The following is a 14660-nucleotide window of genomic DNA, read 5'->3' on the forward strand; positions in this document are numbered from 1 at the left end:
ATGAAAAACAAGTCTCTTGATGTTTGACTAAATTATTAAACAGGATATTTTCTGCGCTGCTGCTGTGTTGCCTGTTTTGTCTCATGAATTTTTGTGCTGACATCCAAGTGAAAATGTAGCTTTTTTCGGTAGTCAGCAAGACTAACATACAAAAGTGCCTTTCACTTTGCTTCCTGTCTGGTGCTGCAGGGGAGCAGAGAGCACAGCTCTGACTGAATCAACAGGGGGCATCATGAGTCCACACTGTGCACTGAAGGAAAGTGGTTCTTTGGTGCAGCCTGCTCTGCTTTTGTCTACTCACCCATTAGAGCTCTTGTCCTCGGAGTCTTTCTGCTCACTGCTGTAACGCAGCTCCGCCGGGGTCTTGAACGATAGATCTTTCTTTCCTTTCAGCCAGTAGGTTTTCATGTAGCCTTTACCCTGGATGGCATAGGGGGATGAAGTGGTGTTTACATGTTGGGATGAAAATTTCATCTACAATCAGGAATAAAATGGCTCAAATGATCCACTTCATCTTGAGATAATAAAGTGCTTCAAGATAAGACTGACACAACCCGACATGTACAGTATTCATCATTACGTCCATTCCAATTAGAGGATGGTGCGTAAGCCAGGCCATAATTTGCAGAACAAGGACATAGAAAAATGAAGCTGTCATTTGTCGTTATTAACATCTCACCTTTACAAAGATTTTGCCCCTCTCCTCAATGATGTAGGGTTCATGTTCCAGGTGGTCTTTGGTGGTCTGACTGATGTGTATCTGCATGCCCTGCTCAGACAGACGCACACAGAAAAACTACTGCTAAAGCTGGGTATAAAAAAACTAACAAAACAAAAAAAAAAAAACAGGCTTTGCTGGTACTGAAGCCATTTTAGATCATCAAAGGGAAGTTAAAGCCTTTTCGCTGACTGGACTCTAAAGTGAGAGATCATTCAGTCATCTTCCTTCATGGGATTCTATAGTAAGAGAATTAAGCCTCCACAGACCGCGTCTTTCATCGCAGAATGAATTTCCCACACAACATGACACGACTTTCTATTGTACTGTAAGTAATGGAAAGCAAATGAAGTGATTAGCCTATTGCACTAAGTTAAAGGCAGCATGCACAGTGGCATCATTAAACAGAAAACAGTTTTCCATAGTAATCAACATGAATTTGGCTGAGGGAAATCATGAATGTTATTTGGAGTTATTTATACTATCGCCGTGGGGTATTTAGCACATTTGCCTGGGCGCTGGCTTGTTAAATATGTTAGTGTAGTCACCACTCCATTGCTCTCCATCCGCGAGGCCGTGTTCACAGTGTCGCCAAACAGACAGTAGCGAGGCATCTTCAGTCCTACAACACCAGCCACCACCATACCTGAGTGAATACCTGAGGGAGGAGGAACCACACCGGAGGTTATTTATTCCCAAACTGCCTGAATACATCCTTTTCTCTTGCCACTTGGTTCACTTTTAGAGGTTTGGACTCGTTACTTTTATTTTTTCACCAACATTCTAAATTTCAAGTTGTCATTAACAACAAATAGTGACCAGAGAAAGGCTCAAACACTATTTCCAGCCTGCAGAAAATACATCTTTTGTCTTTTAATTAGAGTAGAAAATTCGGTTGAATGATGATTTAATCCACAAGTTGATTTTTTATATTAATGGTTTACCTAAAAATGTAATCAAAATAACCATAATATATTCATGACATTATAGGATTGTCAATTGATTGTTTGACTTTCAGTCTGCAGGACAGGAAAGCAACTTTCCTCTCTAGTCAAGATCTGTCAAGGGTCCGCCATGCTGTCCTCTATCCCACTGCATGCTAGGATATGCAGATTCTGATCACAGTAAGTGATTTACAGAGTAGATGGATCCGTAAATACTTCTTTTTTTTAGGACTTTATGCAAAATGATTTTTACAAAGATAAGGATTACAGAAAAACAAATACAACGCAATGATTTTCCATTCTGGGAAAATTCTCTTTTGCTTATGGGCCGGTGCCAACTTCACAGCAGTGACCCACGGCAGAGACTCAGTATCTGTATGATCTGTACACGACCTGGGCCCTGTTCTGTGTTCCCACAGGAATCTTTCTATTGAACCCCAAAGTCTAAAGATGATATTTTTGAGGCTGTTACTTAAAGGGATAGTTCACCCTAGAATGATATTTCGCTCATTATCTACTCACCCTCATGTGGACTAAGGGCTGGAAGAAGTTTCAGAGTCCTCCGTCCCTTCTCTGAGTTACAGGGGGTCTCAGCGTAGCAGTGCATGTCCATATAACGGTTGTAAAGGGACACCAGAGCTCTTCGTAAAAAAACACACACAAAAAAACATCCAAATACCTCCATGCTGCTCGTATGTAATGTCCGTCTTGTGCTGAAGCCCCAAATTGCGTAATTGTCCCGAAAAAAATTAAATAAGTCTATATTTTAAGCTTGTTTGTAGCGGAAGCTTCTCAAAGCTCCTCTTCCTGGTCCGTCCAAATCTCGCGTGATTCGCAGTAACCGCACTGACGCCGGCGCAAATCACGCGAGATTTGGACGTACCAGGAAGAGGAGCTTTGAGAAGCTTCCGCTACAAACAAGCTTAAAATATAGACTTATTTAATTTTTTTCGGGACAATTACGCAATTTGGGGCTTCAGCACAAGACGGACATTACATACGAGCAGCATGGAGGTATTTGGATGTTTTTTTGTGTGTGTTTTTTTACGAAGAGCTCTGGTGTCCCTTTACAACCGTTATATGGACATGCACTGCTACACCAAGACCCCCTGTAACTCAGAGAAGGGACGGAGGACTCTGAAACTTCTTCCAGCCCTTAGTCCACATGAGGGTGAGTAGATAATGAGCGAAATATCATTCTAGGGTGAACTATCCCTTTAAAAGTGGCTTAAAAGTAGTTGACTGGACGAAACCCTCAACCTGGAAGTTACTTCAGTTCAAGGCTGATCTTATCTTTGCTGAGCCACTAAAGCACCAGACAGTTGCAGCGCTCACCGACTCTGATCTGAATGTTGTCCCCAGTGGAGGGGTCTTTCAGGTGGTCGATGGAGCTCAGCATGTCCAGAGCCATGTCACAGATGTGATGAGCGTGAAAGGTGGTCTTGTTGGGCACACCTGCCACCACCATGTAGGCGTCACGGATGGTCTCTACCTGGACAGTGGTGGATTTCAGATGTGATTAGGTGTGAATGGAAAGTTCTGACATGTTTCCATTGGTAGCTCTACACACTCCCCTGCTGCATCTTGCTGCTGTTACTCGCTAAAGCACAAGTGTGTTTTCTTTTTTTGGGTAACACTTTATAATAAGTACACATGATTAAGCATTAATAAATACTAAATTCTTCATTTATAACACATGAATACTCATTAGTACATGTATGTAGTTTATAACAGGGTTCCTACACATTTGAACTTTCCAAATTCTCCATACTTCTTCCAGACCCTTAATTTCCAGACTTCTCTGTAAAAAAATTCAAATAATTTGTGATATTTGAGTAAACAGATGTGTATCATGTAAATAAATCATGCAATTAATATTTGTTTTGATTATTCTGAATGTGTATGCCATTATGTCATCAAATCATTTCCAGGAGATTGTAGCTAGGTACAATAGTGCATACAAAATAATTAACCCAAATAACTTCAGATAAGACCAAACCCAGATAAGTATTAAGATAAATACATACAATAGTTTCCATTTTCCATAAAATCTAATTCCATACTTTTCCATACTTGCGTAGGAACCCTGTTATAAATACAGTTAGTGCTTATCAATGATGAGTAAAACATTTTTAACTGTTTATAAACTACATACTAATGAGTATTTATGTGTTACAAATGATGAATTCAGTAATGCTTAATATTGTATACTTATTATAAAGTGTTGCCCTTTTTTGTGTAATAATTCATTTCAATAGATTCAAAGGTAAATAAATTACATGTTCCATGCTGTAATGACTTAGAGGTTTTGCATCTTGATAAGAACAAAGCAATTTCTTCTCAAATTGGACTCAGTAGGAAAAGGACCAAATGTTGACATAATGATCAGTTATTGTTATTTTACAAACATCACTGTACTATATCAAGGAGGCCTTAATATAAAATACACACAATGGTTGAAACTAAGCGACTCAATCATAGAGCAGGTGTGTTGTCTTCTTGGTCCTACCTTGTAGACGTTGTGCTTCTCACTCAGCGTGTCGAAGACGATGTAGATCTCATTAAGCATGTCCACCACCTGCATGGGTGTGATGTGTATGCAGATCTCATTGAACTTCACCACATCGCTGAACAGGATGGTGACATCTGGGAAGACCTGGGCCACAAACGCACACATGGGGAGATAATAACCACACAGGTTTACTCATTGTGTTAATTAAATGGCTGAGGGCGATGATAGCCAGGGCAGTCACTCACTGGTTCCTTGATTCATCTGATAAAGGGATAGTTCAACATTTTGGTAAATTGGCCCATTGCCATAAGCCCTATAGTCTTAGGAGTAGGTTTGTTACCTTTAATTGTCAGTGCAAACTATTCTTAGAACGGTGGAGCAGAGCTGTGAGCTGCTCAGTTTAGTTTCTAGTTTTTTTTTAGTTTCACTGTTTATTTCACACCAGACCACAGCAACCAAACAGAACAAACTACAGACACCAACATACCAATACAACAACAGCACAGTTAGAAAACAACAACACCTGGTGTGAAAAGGGGATGGACGAAGCATAGCTTTTAAATTTCCATCCCCCACATAAAGACACCATCGAGACATACATAACAAAAAAAAAGAAAAAGCGAGCAAACAAACAAACAAAAAGCATTGAAGTAGGAGCATTGCGAGCTCCCTCAACAGTCCTACATTTGTCCTATATTATTTATGTATTTATTTAATCAATTTAATTTAATTTAATTTAACCACCACCGTCTTCCCTACTGTACACATCAAACATCTGCTGTTTAAACTTTCTTTTAAACTCGCTCAGGCTTTTACTATTTCTAATGTTTTCAGCCAAACTATTCCACATAATTACTCCACAAACTGAGACACACATAGATTTAAGGGTTGTTCTTGTGAGCTGCTGTGCCAGTTTATGTTTACCCCGGAGGTCATATCTCTTGGCACTTTCCCTTTCACAGAAGAGGCAAGGCAAGGCAATTTTATTTGTATAGCCCGTTTTTACAGTTTGTCTCAAAGGGCTTTACATGGCATCGTAGCAACATCCTCTGTCCTTAGACCCTCACATCGACTGAGGAAAAACTCCGTGGAAAACCCTTTTAACAGGGAAAAATCGGAGAAACCTCAGGGTGAGCAAACAGCAGGGAGAGCTGGCCAGCTCGATGGGAGGACTGGGTGGTAGACTGGTCCATGGGAAGGGAGGGGAGGCCGGTCTAGCAGCAGGGGAAAGGGTGGGAGGGGGGCGATGCAGGCAGCGGCTGGTGCAGAGAGATGGAGCTTCGGTGGATCTGTGGAAACACAGAGAGAGTGCGAGACACCAAGGCCAAACTACAAAGTGCAGCAGAAAATGACGGTTCAAAAATATACTGAGGAGTGGAGAGGAGAGGAGAGGAGAAGAGGAGAGAGGAGAGAGGGAAGGAGAGGAGAGGAGAGGAGAGGAGAGGAGAAGAGGAGAGAGGAGAGAGAGAAGAGGAGAGGAGAGAGGAGAGGAGAGGAGGAGGAAGGAGAGGGCTCTGCGTAACCAGATGTGTCCCCAGCAGTCTAAGCCTATAGCAGCGTAGCTATAAGATGGTTCAGAGCTACCTGAACCAGCCCTAACTAAAAGCCCTGTCATAAAGGAAGGTCTTAAGTCTAGACTTAAATGTAGCTAGAGTGTCTGCCTCTTTGACCCATGGAGAGAGCTGGTTCCACAGTAAAGGAGCCCGGTAACTGAAGGCTCTACCTCCCAGTCTGTTTTTAGAGATACTGGGAGTCACTAACAGACCTGCGTTCTGGGAGCGGAGTGCTCTGGTCGGACAGTAAGGAATGATTAGTTCTTTCAGATAGGTTGGAGCTTTATCATTAAGAGCCTTATAAGTCAGCAGAAGGATTTTGAAGTCTATTCTAAATCCTACAGGAAGCCAGTGGAGAGAAGCTAAGGTGGGAGAGATGTGCTCTCTCTTCCTGACTCCTGTCAAAACCCTTGCTGCGGCATTCTGGACCAGCTGGAGACTCTTTATAGAGTTTTTCGGACATCCTGACAGGAGAGAGTTGCAGTAGTCTAGCCTAGAAGTGATAAATGCATGCACTAGTTTCTCAGCATCACTCTGGGAGAGGATATTCCTAATCTTAGTGATACTGCGCAGATGGAAGACGGCGGTCCTAGTCACGTGTTTTATGTGGGAGCTAAAGGAAAGGTCCTGGTCAAAAATGACTCCAAGATTCCTCGCAGTTGTACTCGGGGTCAGAGTGATGCCATCTAGTGTAGCGATCTGATTAGAGAAAGTGTCCCTGAGATGTTTAGGTCCAAACACAATGACCTCAGTTTTATCTGAATTCAGTAGCAAGAAGTTAGAGGACATCCAGGATTTAATGTCTTTCAGACAGTCTTGCAGATTGATGAGGCGGCTTCTGTCATCTGGCTCCATGGAAAAGTAGAGTTGCGTATCATCCGCATAACAGTGAAAATTGATTGAATGCTTCCGGATGATGCCACCTAATGGGAGCATGTAAAGAATGAAGAGGATTGGCCCTAAGACTGAACCCTGCGGTACACCATACGTAACTCTGCCGTACTCTGAATGGTCGTTATCAACATTAACAAATTGAAACCTGTCAGATAAGTATGATTTAAACCATTTCAGGGCGGGTCCTTTAATCCCAATTTCATGATCTAGTCTCTGCAGCAGGATGCTGTGGTCGATGGTGTCGAATGCAGCACTGAGGTCCAAAAGTACAAGTACAGAGACAAGACCTCTGTCTGAAGCTATAAGAAGATCATTAGAGACTTTGACAAGTGCTGTTTCAGTGCTATGGTGTTCTCTGAATCCAGATTGGAAAGCTTCAAAGAGCTCGTTGCTGTGCAGATGTTCATGTAGCTGCTCCAGGACAACCTTCTCAAGGATCTTAGAGATGTAAGGAAGGTTGGATATAGGCCGATAGTTGGCTAGGACATCTGGGTCAAGAGAAGGTTTTTTAAGTAAAGGGTTAATGACAGCCACCTTGAAGGCCTGTGGCACGTAGCCTGTGGCTAAGGAAAGATTGATTTGGTTCAGAAAAGAAATGTTAATTAAGGGGAAGACATCCTTAAGTAGTCTTGTCGGAACTGGATCCAGCAGACATGTGGCTGACTTGGAAGAAGTAATTGCAGAAGTTAAGTCTGACAGGTCGATGGGAGAGAAGCTGTCCAAGTGTGTACCAGGTCTGGGAGGTGCTTCTATGGGTACCGTAATCTGTGGTCCATTACTAGCAATTTTTGTTCTAATATTAACTATCTTTTCGGTAAAGAAAGTTAGGAAGTCATTACTGCTGAGAGTTGGAGGGATGGATGGCTCAACGACACTATGGTTCTTGGTTAGCCTGGCCACAGTGTTGAAAAGGAACCTGGGGTTGTTCTTATTCTTTTCTATTAGAGATGAATAGTAATTGCTTCTAGCATTACGGAGTTCTTTTTTATATATTAATAAACTATCCTTCCAGGCTTGACTGTCTTCCTCATGTTGGCTGGAATGTGTTTTCCTTTCTAGCTGTCTGGTCTTCTGTTTCAAAGCGCGCAGGTTTGGGCTGTACCAGGGAGCTATTCTTTTCTGGTTGATAACTTTCTTTTTCAGGGGAGCTACAGCATCAAGTGTCCCAAGGAGTGCTGCTGCAGTGCTATCCACAAGATAGTCCACCTGTGTGGGGGTGAAACCAGCATAACTGCCCATAATATGGTTACAGAATGTGGTGAAATCAGTATCACTGCCCATAATATGGTTACAGGATGTGGTGAAATCAGTATCACTGCCCATAATATGGTTACAGGATGTGGCAGCAGGCTCTGCTGGAATAAGCTCTTTAAATCTAGAAACAGCAGTGTCAGATAGACAAATACTGTAGCGGGATTTTTTCCCAGGTATGATATAATTTGTTAAAGTAAATTCAAATGTTATTAAAGAATGGTCAGACAAGACGGGGTTCTGAGGAAGTACTGTGACATGGTCAGCTTCTATTCCATAAGTAAGTACTAAGTCAAGGATATGATTAAAAGTGTGAGTGGGTTTGTTTACCCTCTGAGAGAAGCCGACTGAATCCAAGAGTGACTTGAATGCAGTAGCCAGACAATCATCATCGACGTCCTCATGAATGTTAAAGTCACCTACTATAATGACTTTGTCAGAGCTCATTGCTAAGTTTGACAGAAAGTCAGGGAATTCTTCTAGAAACTCAGAATACGGTGCAGGAGGACGATACACTACAGCAAGTAGGAGTGGTTTTTCTGCTTTCCAGTCTGGGTGAGAGAGGCTGACAGTAAGGCTTTCAAATGTATTATATGAACTATTATGTCTAGGGTTGATAATCAGATTTGACTGATAAATAGCAGCCACTCCTCCTCCTCGGCCTGTGTTACGAGGCACATGGCAGTTAATGTAACTAGGAGGGGTAGATTCATTCAAACTAACATATTCATCTTGCTGCAACCAGGTCTCAGTGAGTGTTAATATGTCAATATGGTGACTTGTAATTAAGTCATTCACTAGGAGAGACTTGGATGGGAGAGAACGAATATTGAGCAAACCACATTTAATAGTTCTATTAGGTTGGTTTGCTGGAGCAGTGGTTTTGATTTTAACTAAGTTGCTATAAACAACTCCTCTAGATTCGGGTTTAGGCTTATACAGCCTCGAGGCAGACACAGTTTCTATAGGCTGGGTGGGTGGCAACACGAAGGACCCAGCAGAGGGGCGTGTTAAACTGCGGCTTTGCCTGCTGGTCTGAACTGGTCCTGTTGCAGTAGCAACAGGACCCGCATTGTCAGGGACAAGGCTGTGAGGTGAGCAAATTGTAGACGGGGCAGGGTCTTGCTGAAGACAGCGTCATTGTGAACCAAAAGCAATGAAATTTATAAAGTTGCGAGTCAACTTTTCGGCCCCCTTCTTGTTCACATGTAGACCATCCGGTTTGAACAAGCCACGCTTAGTCCAAAAATAATCAAAGTTGCTTATGAAGCCGAGTCCAGTGGCAGTCGCAAAATTACGCATCCAGTGATGTAGACTGTAAAGACGACTGAAACGCTCTGAGCTTTTTGACAGTGTGGGTATTGGGCCAGATAAAACACAAATTTTACCAAGACTTTCAACTGTGTTGACTAGTGATTCCAGATCGTGATGGAGTCTAACAGACTGTCTGGACATAACATCATTTGTACCCATGTGTAACAGGACATGATGAACAGAGGGATGGAGATCAATAATGGTAGGAATTAGCTCTAAAGTCAGTTGTTTTCCCACCGGAGAGACAGTAAAGGGCCTTTCACACCGAACGCGGCAGGCGGCGGAAGGCGGCAGCAAACCCATTCATTGTGTAGGCTATGTGCTACCGCGGCGCACCGGCGAACGGCTCTGCGCCGAGCTGAGCGGCACGCGAGGTGGGCGCATGCCGCGGTGGCGCGCTGCGCCCGAATTAAAAAATGTTTAATCTGGGCGCAGCGCGCTGTGACGACATCTCGGCGCGTCCAATAGGAGAGGATGTAGTGGAGTCTGAAAAAAAAATCAGCCGCTTGCAGAGAGAAAACAAACGACCAGACGTTCAGTTAAAGTGACGGGATGCATGAAATGAGTTGTCATCCTCCTGAGGATCAGACCAACTCTCTCTAACAGGCTGTTAAACTGCTCCCTGCTCAGCCTGACGCTAAAGTTCACCTGGAAGTGATCGTTTTGTAGCTCCTGGCGAACATATCTTTGCATATACCCCCCCAAATCCTGTCTTGTTTGTTCGGTTGCTCAGCAACTCGCGCCATATGTGTACGCGCTGCCGCCCTGCTCTGCGCCTGTCTGCGCTGTACCTCGCGGTGGGCGCAGCGCATACCGCGTTCGGTGTGAAAGGCCCTTAAGTGATGGAGCCTGGGAGATGCACATTTCTGATAATGGAATCACCAATTACAAGAATTTCAGGGGGCTGATTTTTACAGCCTTTATCATACACCGATAATCTAGGCGAAAGAGATACATCAGCGATGACACCGTCATCAGTGATGACAACGTCATCCAGAGTAGTAGAAGAAGAGTTAGGGTCACCTGAACAGATGACGTCATCACTCACCGCCACGGTGCTCGTCTCCACAGATGCCGGAGGGAGCGAGGACTGTGGGGCAGGGAGAGGGGGCCAGGAGTCAGCGTCGGTTACTGGTGGAGGTGGTGGACATCTAGCCCGTTTACCGCGGGACATCACTGGAGTTGGAGGGGTACGACGCTTTCTGCTCCGGGGGTGAAGCGCGGCTGGAAGCTCCGGCGTGGTGTTTGAGCATGTAGCCGATAGCGCTAGCTCAGCTAGCGGGGCGAAGAAGTTTGACAGCGGAAAGAGACCATCATCATCTTCTGTATCAGACGTATACAGGGGAAGAGAGACCCGCATCCGCGGCCTATCCACAGCCGTCCACGAAGAAGAGTGAGGGTCCGATGTGATGGGGACATCAGGGTTGGCGGATACGGCGGGGACATACACGGGAGCCGCCGCCGCCGCTGCGGCCGAGGGTCGCTGAGCGTCCGGGGCTTCGAGTATTGCCAAGCGGGAGCACAGCTCGGACTGCCGCTGGAGGAGCTCCTCGATGAGGCGTTCTATGGACTGAAGTTCCCCTTTCAGGACTGTGAACTCTGTGGTAGGAGCCATCGGTGAAGAAGAGACCTTGTATAGTATCAGGTAATTGATCATGTTTGGCCATATAGGCAATTTGTACAGTTTTTAGTTTAATCAGGTCCAGGAATTTCAATACTGCTGCCCTCAAGAACAAGTCATTTGTATGATCATTGTACTTTACATTACAAACATTACGAATAGCTCTTTTCTGTAGAATAATCAATGGGTGCAAATTAGTGTTGTATGTATTGCCCCAGACCTCCACACAGTAGTTCAGATAAGGAAAAACAAAAGCATAATATAGTGAAAGTAAAGACTTATGATTTAGTATATACTTAACTCTTCGGATGACACCCACACTCCTTGCAACTTTAGAACAAACATGTTTTATCTGAGGTTTCCAGCACATTTTTTCATGAATGATCACTCCAAGAAATGTAGTTTCTTCTACTTTTTCAATTATTACATTATCAATTTTAATTTGAACTGGGACATCAGTGTTGTGTTTACCAAATAACATAATCTTTGTTTTTTTCAAATTTAGAAATAGTTTGTTCAAAGTGAACCAATTTTTCAGCTTGTTAATTTCATGTGTAGTCGTTTCCAGGAGTTGCTGTAAGTTTTCACCGGAGCAAATAATGTTGGTGTCATCAGCAAAGAGTATCCATTTCATCACATTTGATATCAAATGATATCAAATGATATAATGATACATTAATGTACAGTATAAATAAGATGGGGCCTAATACCGACCCTTGAGGAACACCACAAATGATATCTCTACAGGTTGAAACATGATTATCTATTTGGACAAATTGCTGTCTCTCATTCAGATAGCTTCTCAGCCATCCTAGAGCAATACCCCTTATACCATAACGCTCTAGCTTATTTAACAAAATTGTATGATCTATCGTATCGAATGCCTTTTTAAGATCGATAAAGATACCGACTACAAATTTCCTTTTATCAATACAGTTTGTTATTTCTTCAACCAAGTCTATCAACGCCAGAGCAGTTGATCTCTTTTTCCTAAATCCATATTGGCAGTCTGAAAATAAATTATATTTCTCAATAAATACATTCAACCTATTAGCAAAAAGCTTTTCTATAATTTTTGAAAACTGTGAAAGGAGTGAAATGGGCCTGTAGTTTGTAAAAAGATGTTTGTCACCTGTTTTGAATAATGGAATTACCTTAGCAGTTTTCATTTTACTTGGGAAAACTCCTGTTTGGAAGGACAAATTACAAATATATGTGAATAGTTTAATCATTCCAGCCATGACCTTTTTGATTATTGTCATATCAAAATCATTAAAATCTGTGGATGTCTTATTATGACAATTATTTAGTATGCCAATTATTTCATTTTCATCTGTTGGTTTGAGAAACATTGTATGTGGATTTCGCTCCACTAATTCCCCTGGTGACCCGGAATTTTCCATTCCACTCTCGATGATTTTTTCAGAGAGCTGGGGCCCAACATCCACAAAAAAATTGTTAAAACCTTCCACCACTTCCTCCATATTTGTAGTTGATTTATTATTTTCCATAAAGTAATCTGGGTAAAAGTTCTAATTTTTCCTACTGATAATGTTGTTAAGTACTTTCCATATGTCCTTCAAATTATTTTTCTTACTTTCAATTAAAGCAGATATCAGTGGAATGTTTTTGTTAATATAAGTCCTAAATAGTCCTATTTTCCGTCAGCAATCACTTACATGAAGTATTTCAGCCTAAACACGAGTCTCTCCGTCACTCTGCTCTGCTGTAACCCGAGGAGAAAATTTTCCTTGTGGGATACAAGTGTTATCCAATGAGGGGAGAGAACGGCATGAAGGGCTGTGTGTGCAGCCAAGGGATGCGCGTGAATGTGGTGACGTAGCACGAGGACCAATTGATGCCTGACAAGGGCGGGGGCTGCTAACTCATGGTGCGTTCAAGGAAACTCGTACTTTGTGTTTTTCCTTCCTGTGAAGTCATACCAGTTCGATCTGGTACGAGTTCACGGGTCGGAAGTTACGAGTGGCCGTTATAGGGAACTTTCACAGAAAACAGGACGGTAAAAACACGAGCTACGGGTTACCTGGAACGCTACCAAGTCGTAGTTGTGACTTGAAGCTGTAACTTACGGTTTCAAAAGCCTGCCTTGAACACAGCATTAGCCGAAACGGCCGTGCCGCTGTTATCTGCTTTAAATTAGCATAATAGTCCTTCCTGCAGAACCTCATAATAGTAGTCAACTTATTTTTATATTTTTTATATTTCAGTTCTGCCTCCTTGGTTCTACATTTAATAAATTGCCTATATAAATGATTTTTCTTTTTACAGGCATTTTTCAGTCCTTTTGTTAACCATGGGCTGTTCGTACTATTATTTTTCAGATTGACCTTTTTAAGTGGACTATCATACATTCGTGTAACTATTTCTAAAAATTTATCATAAGCTATATCTACGTCGTTTTCTTTCAAAACTGGATCCCAGTTTTGAGCTAATAGGTCAGCTTTGAATGCATCAACTGATTCTTCTGTTCTTATTCGTTTGTATTTGATATTTAATTTATCTTTCCATAATCTATAGTTACAATCATACACCATAAAAACTGGTAGATGGTCACTTGTATCATTATACAAAAGCCCACTGACTATATTATTATATGTAATGATGGTGAAAATATTATCAATCAAGGTGGCACTTTGCAGGGTTATCCCACTAGGTCTTGTAATTGCTGGAAACAAACTCATAGAGAACATTGTATCAATGAAATTCTCTGTTGGTTTGTGTTTCCTGGCATTTAAAAGATCTATATTATAATCCCCACATATAAGTAAATCTTTCTGGGTGCTTGAAGAAAACAGCTTTTCTATCTCTTCCTTAAATACCTCTATATTTGCTCCAGGAGCCCTGTAAATACAGCTAACTATTATGTTTTTCTGTTTTCCCATATATATTTCCACTGTTATGGATTCATACACATCTTCTACAGAGACAGACATATTTTCTATCACTTTGTAATCAAAGTTTTTGTCTATATATAGCGCAACACCACCACCATTTTTACATTCTCTGTTTGTGTAAAACATTTCATACCCCTTAATTGCAAAATCTGTACCTTTGTTTGATTTTAGCCAGGTTTCAGACATAGCTATTATGGTAAATGGTGAATTAAATTGGTCCAGACAATGTATTATGGAATCATAGTTTGCATAAAGACTTCTGCAATTGAAGTGTATAAGAGATATTTTATTTTGAAGATCAATACATTCATTAAATTTTGTTTCTGAATAATATTTACAGCTATGATTAAATTTTGCATAGAAATTATTATCTGGATCAATCTCATCCATCATGCTATAAGGTTTGTAGTCTGTGAACACAGAAGTTTCTATTTCTAGATTGTCGTGTTCCATCCACAAGGAGTTTTCATTCACAACATCATTCCCCAGGGAAGTATGAACATCAACAGACATACAGCAAACTTGTCCAAATTAACGGGCATGATGGGGAGTGGTTGGACAATACACTAAGCGGGGAGCAGCCGCAACACATAAAACAAACAGGCACACAGACAAGAAAACAGTTGTGAAGAAAATACACACACCTCCACACACATCCACTTGCAAAATAAGACAGGCCAAAACTTGCTGCTGGAGAGGTCATGTAAGTTGTGTTGAAAATAGTAGGTAAGCGTGCACACTGACATAACACAAAGACAGACAGACAGACAACGGACAACATACAGACAGACGGATAGACAGACAGACAACAGACAACATAGAAGGCACAGAGCAACATCCTCCTTAAATACAGGCAGGAGCAAAAGGACAGGATGGACAAAAACAAAACCAATAGTCCCATGCCAATAAATTAATATGTCCACATATGTAGATGACCC

General features: G+C 41.9%; 1 protein-coding gene across 1 annotated transcript in view; it reads right to left on the reverse strand.

Annotated features, from left to right (window-relative positions):
* Window positions 1–14660, reverse strand: part of LOC146971436 (soluble guanylate cyclase 88E-like) — a 28992-nt gene that overhangs the window by 742 nt on the left and 13590 nt on the right. The window contains exons 12-16 of the mRNA XM_085803231.1: window positions 4172–4318; window positions 2998–3154; window positions 1267–1376; window positions 680–769; window positions 302–420 (exon numbers count right to left, since the gene is read on the reverse strand). Coding sequence (XP_085659357.1) covers window positions 302–420; window positions 680–769; window positions 1267–1376; window positions 2998–3154; window positions 4172–4318 — 623 coding nt within the window. The remainder of the gene's footprint in view (window positions 1–301; window positions 421–679; window positions 770–1266; window positions 1377–2997; window positions 3155–4171; window positions 4319–14660) is intronic.

This window comes from Trachurus japonicus, chromosome 16 (assembly GCF_045865225.1).
Source record: "Trachurus japonicus isolate A0001 chromosome 16, Traja_1.0".
NCBI lineage: Eukaryota > Metazoa > Chordata > Actinopteri > Carangiformes > Carangidae > Trachurus > Trachurus japonicus.